The following is a 7,544-nucleotide window of genomic DNA, read 5'->3' as shown; positions in this document are numbered from 1 at the left end:
GTTTGTGTACTTCCTCCACCGTGGAATTCTGCAAGAACATTCCGTTTCCAGAGATTCCGAGAGCGATGGGGTGGAGCCGAAGCCCCTCAGTCTTCACGTTGCAACAGTTGGGATCAGACATGAGTGGAATCAGCAGCAGCGACTGATTCAAACTGATCACAAATCCGTTTTATTGAACTACTTCAGACTCATTTCAGTTCATTCAGTTCAGCCGCAAGGTTGAATTTTCTACAAAATGAAACTTTCTGGATTCAACAGAGGTTTATTTACACTGAGACACACACTTGTCTCACACACACTCGTGCTCGTCACTTATGATGTCGATGACTGTCTTCCCGCGGGCATGTCCACCCTCCACCTTCAAAAAGGCATCTGGAACCTGAGCGAATGAGTAATGAGCCTCGACCACCGGCCGAACCTGGGAGGCACACAGACAGAGGCAGGACTAGTAAAGAGGCACAACAGAGGACACACGGGGGACACTGGGCATACCTGTCCTGCGTCCACCATGTCGCTGATGTCGTCCAGCGCTGGGCCACTTGGTATGAAGAAGCCCCAGCGATAGTGAACTCCTTTAGTCAGGTGCTGAGACACAGAACGAGGGATTTCACACACATACACACACACACAGCTTTGATGTGCCTCTAACTACCTTTAGTGCTTTAGTTGCTACGGTTACACCCGTTTGGAACATTCCGTCGGCGATGCCCAGTGTGTCAGTGTTGCGCAAGAACGGTGTGACCAGTGTGACGTATTTAGCACCAGACCAAGGCTTCAGCAGCGCCAGGGCCCACCTCTCCGTCTCACCACCAACATTATCCAGGATCAGATCAAACCTGAGAACGCACACACACACACACACTCACTCACATACATGCTCGCTCGCCGTGTGTCTGTCTGAGATCAGGACTGACCTCTCAGAGCTGAGCTGGTTCTGGATCGGCCCAGTACCGTAGTCCACCACGGCATCGGCCCCCAGTTCCCTCACCAGACGCTCCGCAGCCCCAGAGCAGGTGGCTGTCACGTGACCCCCCCACGCCTTCACTAGCTGCAGGGTCAGTAGGTCAAACAGCAACCACACGGCCTGTGTATGTGTGTTTGTTTTCATTCCTAAACTGGGACAAGAGCAGCAGAGACAGGTACATCCCCTTACCTGAACAGCAAAGGTCCCGACTCCGCCCGACGCGCCCAGAATAAGAACACTGTAATGAAAAAAAGTGAATGAGTCCATCAACCCAGCACACGTTCAGAGGAACACGACACTCCGACAGTCCTTCACACCTACAGGCTGCCTCTCCAGGAACAGAAACTGTTCATTTAGCTTTTCCCTTTACTTTCAGGCCTGCCCCCTGGGTCACCTGGTGGGGCAGTGGTGGCCTAGCGGTTAAGGAAGCGGCCCCGTAATCAGAAGGTTGCTGGTTCGAATCCCAAGGTGCCACTGAGTGTGCCACCAAGCAAGCACCGTCCCCACAGGCTGCTCCACCACTGCTCACCAAGGGTGATGGTTAAATACAGAGGACAAATTCACTGTGCTGTGCTGCTGTGTATCACAAGTGACAATCACTTCACTTTATCACTACCCTCAAGGTCTTTGGGAGAAAACTGGATGGTTGGGAGCCCCCTTGTGGGCAATGACATATTGCAACGGCAGCTTTGCTGCGGGTAATTCAGTCTTCTGTTCATGTTCCAGGACCCAGGTCATCCACTCTCCTCCTTGGTGTGAATCCCTGGTTGCACCAGCGGCAGCAGAGATGCTTCAGCCAGTGATACGTCTCCAAAGCTGGTGTACTGCTACTCCGAAAGTGAATATCAGATTTCTGAATCAGTGCCTCCTTTAACTGCTGGAAGTCACCTGCAGAATCTTCACACACCACGCAGTGGTGGCCTAGCGGATAAGGAAACTGACCCATAATTGGAAGGTTGCCGGTTCGAATCCCAAACCGCCACAGTGCCGCTGAGGTGGCTCGTCTCGCCGCATCAGATGAGATGCCACCTGAATATGGCCTGCTGGACCTTCTCTCTTCACTGGTTTTGATGGCACAGGTTCAGGTTGCTGTATACCCCATAGGGCACATGTGTCAAACTCGTGGCCCTCAAGATCACTACATATAGATCAATTATTATGACCCGGCGATATGAAGCGCTGACATCATCCCATAATGCAGTGCGTACTTTGCCGTCGACGCCCTGTACAGATTCAGCTCCTTTGTAAGGATCACATTCGGCAAGGCAAGTTGCATTATGGGATCTGTAGTTTGTGTGTTATCAACGCTTCATTTCGCCGGCCCATAATAATATCTCGTGGCATGTGACCCGAAGACACATCGCAGTTCCTCCCGCATGGCTTCATCCCTTGTTACCTGCCTCACACACACACACACACACTTGCCGTTTCTTAGCACAGTTGTCCTTGTTGAGGCCACCGGTGTTGACCACAGCTGACCAGGCTGTGGATGCTGTGTAGGGCAGAGCTGCTGCTTCAGGGTGACTCAGTGATTTGGGTTTATGAGATACCTGCATACACACACACACACACGTATGTCACACTCCTGTACTGGTTTCATAAGATCAGCATCCTTTTCCCAGCTCAACATCTCCTATTTAACACCAGTGTCCGCAACATTTATACTCAATGTGCACAGCACACAACGCGTTATAATGCTGCGTAGACGTCAGACCGTCACACAGAATGTCACATTCAACGTTCTGACTTCTTTATCATGACTAGAATCCTCTGTGGGACCAGACCTGCCGACACCATTAAGTCCTGGACCACTTTTGGTGGATTCTGGCCATCAGAAACATTGTCCTTGTCACTCTGATCCTCGTCCGCATTCAAACACCTCAATAAAGTATCAGTATGTGTGTAGATGTGGCAGCATGGCAGAACCACACCTTGTAACCACCAGTGTTGGGAGTAAATAGGTAACAAAATGGTTAACAGTTATGAATATTCAGTCATAATTTACAAAAGTAATCAAATGTAATTAGTTACATTCCATTACTTTCATATAGTGATCAAAATAGTTCAAGTAGCATTACATTTTAAAAAGGGCGCAGTTGTAACTATAAACAAGTGTAACCAATCATCACTCCATCGTTGTGACTGATCAGTGATTTTGGTGAGTGTGTGTGTGTGGTCATACATTTTACCCTCATTGGCACTGAGAACCCACAAACTCAGCCAGACTGCCCTGTTTTTCCATGGTGGAATGGCCGCCACACTGCACACACACAGTTTTCATAATTGTCAAGACACTAATTATTTAATACACATTCTGAGACCTCTGTAACTCAGCAATGCACTCTGGAATGTTGAGCTGGAGAGGGGAATTAATGGCAACTCTGTAATTAGGTCTTATTGGATCTTTATTATTACTGCAGGTGACATCATGATGCTGTGTGTGTGTGTGTGTGTGTGTGTGTTTTCCTTCACCTCATCTCCAGGTTTGAAAGTAGGGCCACGTCCAGGCCGCACTCCATGATGACCCCAGACACGTCACGACCCAGGATAAGTGGGAACTCGCTTCCTGCCTGATTGAGGTTCAGCGGATCGCTTTTCATTGCCATGGTGGCGGCCACCGTATCCACCTGACGCACACAGGGAGTGAGCAGGGAGCCTGATAACCTTGATCTCTGACCTCCGACCTCCATCATCACATTCTCTTCCACTGGTCTGACCGGTTCGTTTCTGGACCAGCCGATAGATGGTTGACCAATCAGAAGACGCCTGTCACGTGATGAACTCACCCCTCATGCTGACGTGGCGATGGGGTTTGAGCGCGGCAGCGTGGACCTTCACCGTCACCTCGTTGGGATACTGGATGACCGGAAACGGCGCGTTCTTGGTGAAGCGCAGGACCTCGTTGGTTCCGTAGCGGTCGATCACCCAGGCGGGCATCACCGCCCTGCGGGCCGCGGAGCCGCTGAAGGGTCTCGGGTGGCCCGGGAATCCGGTCCTCCTGAGCAGCAGAGCTCCGGTACAGGAGACCGAGCGCCGCCTCGCCAGCTGTGCCGCTACCGCCATCATCACAGCTCCATTTTATTCCGGAATTCTGTTCCCGACTTCAGCGCCCCTGCCCGCTCCCGGTGGCTGTCGCGTCCGCTTCCCTTTAACCTGCCCGGATTGACCAATTAGAGAAGGATGAGCCGCGTCGTCAGCCAATCAGAGGGCGGAATATTGCAGACTGAACCAACATGGCCGCGCCCTGTGCGCGATGTGTCTGAAGGTTGGGCCGCTGCACAAAACCGGAGAAGATGAGTGCGCTGAGGTTCTCAATCAGGGAGGTGAGTTCAGATCCTGAAAAGCCTACAAGTCAGATCGACATATCATCCTAAATTCACAGGTCAGATCCGGATATCATCCTAAATTCACAGGTCAGATCCGGATATCATACTAAATTCACAGGTCAGATCCGGATATCATACTAAATTCACTGGTCAGATCCGGATATCATCCTAAATTCACAGGTCAGATCCGGATATCATACTAAATTCACAGGTCAGATCCGGATATCATACTAAATTCACTGGTCAGATCCGGGTATCATCCTAAATTCACAGGTCAGATCCGGATAAATTCACAGATCACCACCAATATTGTGGACTACTGTGATGTTGATGCTCTCTGCTTGTAATAGTTGTATTGTAATAGTTCTGTAATATACCACACCCATCAGTGACCTGTGCCCTGCCCACCTTACAGGTGTCTAAGGCACTAAGAGAGGGGCGTGTCTCTGCCACTGACCTGTGCCGAAAATGTCTGCAGCGGATCCGAGAGACGCATTACCTGAACGCCTACATCAGTGTCACTGAAGAGCTTGCCATGCAGCAGGCAGAGAGGAGGCGGAAGCTCCGGCTGCTGAGGGGGTATACATTTATGTGTTTGTTTGTGGTATATGTCTTAAATCATGATATTAATATTTTCTGTAGAAAAAGAGTAAAATAAGACTGATGATGACTCATATATTCATGGAATTGGTATTATAAATTAAATGTTTTGATTAATCAGTAGACTGGCCATGTTGAGATTGATGATATGATATTTTTGTTTGTTTCTGTCCCTGTTGTCAGGGGAACCTCGTGGCATTCTGGATGGCGTCCCGTTCTCTGTGAAGGACAATTTCTGCACACAGGGTGTAGAGACCACCTGCGCCTCCCTCATGCTGAAAGGTGCGAGACTGTCGGAGCGGCAGGTCATGTGATCAGGTTAATACGCCCCTCCCCCTGCTGACTGTGTGATTTATAGGATACACTCCGCCCTTCAACGCCACCGTCGTCCAGAAGCTGCTGGACCAGGGCGCGGTTCTGCTGGGGAAGACCAACCTGGACGAGTTTGCCATGGGGTACATGAGTGTGGGCGTGTGCCAACATTAATTTCATTTACATTTACACCATATCCAGATTACAGAAATATGGCACCTATTGTGTATTGTTATTCTGCATGTGATTTTGATCTAGTGGACAGTAGGACAGTAATAATAAAGGGTGTTTGTTAATAAAAGGAATTACACAGTACAAATCAATACAAAATACAGTAGAGAGCAAGATATACGTTCAGAACCTCAGCACGTAATATAAATGAAGGTGTTAATGAAGCATGTGTGTTCAGTTCAGGCAGCACCGACAGTTCCTTCGGGCCTGTGCGGAATCCCTGGAGTGAGGCCGTGACCGGTGGGCGGAGCAGCACGGAACTGGGCTCTGATTGGGCGATAGCGGGAGGGAGCTCTGGAGGGAGCGCTGCCGCTGTAGCATCGCTAAGCTGCTACCTGTGAGTGTGTGTGAGTGACTGTGTTTTGAGGGGGCGTGTGCTCCTGCATGTTTGACCTCTGACCCCTCCCACTGTCCCAGGTCTCTGGGTTCTGATACAGGCGGCTCGACGCGGAACCCTGGCGCTCTGTGTGGTGTGGTTGCTCTGAAACCGACCTACGGCGTCCTGTCCCGCCACGGACTGATTCCCCTCGTCAACTCGATGGACGTCCCTGGAATCCTGACGCGCCGAGTGTGTGATGCCGCCATAGTGCTCGGTATGCTTGTAAGTGTGTGGTGTGTCGGGGTGTGTCTGTGTTTTACTGGCATGTGCTGCTTTTCAGATATTCTCCGGGGTCCAGATGAGCGAGACTCCACGACAGTCCCAAGCCCCGCCCTAGACTGCGCGCTGACAGAGGAGCTGGATTTGACCCGCATCACAGTTGGAATCCCACAGGTCAGCTGAGCCCCGATCACATGACCCGCACCGGCGCCGTCCGCTGCTAAAGCCCGACGGGCTCGATGCGCCCGCAGGAGTATCACGCGCCGGGCCTGTCGCCGGAGACCGCGCGGCAGTGGGAGCGCGTGGCCGCGGCGTTGGCGGCGGCCGGGGCTCGGGTGCGGGAGGTGAGCCTCCCCCACACGCAGCACTCCATCGTCTGCTACCACGTGCTGTGCTGCAGCGAGGTCGCCTCCAACATGGCGCGCTTCGACGGCCTGGAGTACGGTGCGTGTGGACCTGCGAACCCTCAGACACAGAAGTGAACACGGAGAACTGGACGCGTGTGTAAAACGTGTGTGTGCGTGTGTGTGTGTTGCTCTCAGGTCACCGCAGCTCAGTGGAGACGTCGACGGACGCTTTATATGCTGCCACGCGTCACGAGGGTTTCAATGATGTTGTCCGCCGCCGGATCCTCGCCGGAAACTACTTTCTGCTCAAACAGTCAGTTATTGCTGTGTTGGGGGTGGGGACTGTTGATATGGGGGCGGAGTTATTTTGATTGTCGTGTGACAGGAACTACGAGCGGTACTTTGTGAAGGCGCAGCAGGTGCGTCGCCTGATCGCCGATGATTTCTCGCATGTCTTCTGCTCCGGCGTGGACGTCCTGCTCACACCCACCACGCTGTGCGACGCGCCCACCTACACACACTTCACACAGGAGGACAACCGCACACGCAGCACGCAGGAGGACGTCTTCACACAACCCGTCAACATGGCAGGTACAGTGCACACACACACACACACTGGTATTCTTTTAATCACGCTCAGACCCTGACTGTGTGTCTGACCTCTGACCCTGTGACAGGTCTCCCAGCAGTCAGTGTGCCGGTCGCGCTGTCGGCCAGAGGCCTGCCATCAGCCTGCAGCTGATTGGTTCCAAGATGCAGGACAAGAAGTTGTTGTCAGTAGCGCATTGGCTGGAACAGCAGGTGGACTTCCCTCAGATCTGTTTCCGTGGCGATGATGAGGCGCGAGAGCGGACACGGGGGTGTGAGGAGGGTGTGTGGTGAACACAGATCAGTGAAACTCTACCCATAATGCACTGCAGAGTGCAGCATTTGCCTCCAACAATAAAAACTTCACAACTAACTGCATTGTGTGTTCTTCTTCAGGGTTCTCATGTGACCACAGCTTGAAAATCCTTGGTTCCGATTGGCTTGTTGGTGTTATATTCAGGTTGTTACAAAAACGTTAAAAACGTTTTTTTTTTACATAATCCCCTCCGGTAAGTCAGGTAACCATGGGAACAACATTAGAACCATATCTGTCTTTTTTTCGTCTGCATCTGGCGACT

General features: G+C 51.6%; 2 protein-coding genes across 2 annotated transcripts; one reads left to right on the top strand and one right to left on the bottom strand.

Moving 5' to 3' along the window:
• Positions 1-246: 246 nt before the first annotated feature.
• On the bottom strand, positions 247-4,027 carry LOC114780102 (reticulon-4-interacting protein 1 homolog, mitochondrial-like). Its single transcript, XM_028967607.1, has 8 exons — positions 3,764-4,027; positions 3,437-3,591; positions 2,390-2,524; positions 1,154-1,202; positions 915-1,048; positions 653-836; positions 493-585; positions 247-418 (listed from the first exon to the last, which is right to left on the bottom strand). The coding sequence occupies exons 1-8, from the start codon at positions 4,025-4,027 to the stop codon at positions 290-292; spliced, it is 1,143 nt and encodes a 380-aa protein (XP_028823440.1). The 3' UTR covers positions 247-289.
• On the top strand, positions 3,786-7,249 carry LOC114780100 (glutamyl-tRNA(Gln) amidotransferase subunit A, mitochondrial-like; the record flags this gene model as incomplete). The annotated part of the gene is given in 12 exon segments (XM_028967602.1): positions 3,786-4,287; positions 4,706-4,883; positions 5,074-5,172; positions 5,249-5,345; positions 5,612-5,770; positions 5,851-6,026; positions 6,093-6,205; positions 6,283-6,475; positions 6,574-6,691; positions 6,764-6,969; positions 7,056-7,103; positions 7,106-7,249. Coding segments are annotated over 12 exon segments (1,561 nt in total), but the record flags the coding sequence as incomplete, so codon positions are not given.
• Between the last annotated feature and the right edge of the window lie 295 nt (positions 7,250-7,544).

This window comes from Denticeps clupeoides, unplaced genomic scaffold, assembly GCF_900700375.1.
Source record: "Denticeps clupeoides unplaced genomic scaffold, fDenClu1.1, whole genome shotgun sequence".
Lineage (NCBI taxonomy): Eukaryota > Metazoa > Chordata > Actinopteri > Clupeiformes > Denticipitidae > Denticeps > Denticeps clupeoides.
Note: the sequence above shows the minus strand (reverse complement) of the source record. Positions and strands in the feature narration are given on the sequence as shown.

Excerpts from the sequence above, each read along its gene's own strand:
- LOC114780102 (XM_028967607.1), bottom strand. The coding sequence starts at position 4,027 with ATGGCGGTAGCGGCACAGCTGGCGAGGCGGCGCTCGGTCTCCTGTACC. Across the intron at positions 2,525-3,436 it reads CTTTCAAACCTGGAGATGAG|GTGTATGCAGGTATCTCATA; the intron begins GTGAAGGAAAAC and ends GTGTGTGTGTGT. Across the intron at positions 837-914 it reads AACCAGCTCAGCTCTGAGAG|GTTTGATCTGATCCTGGATA; the intron begins GTCAGTCCTGAT and ends GTGCGTTCTCAG.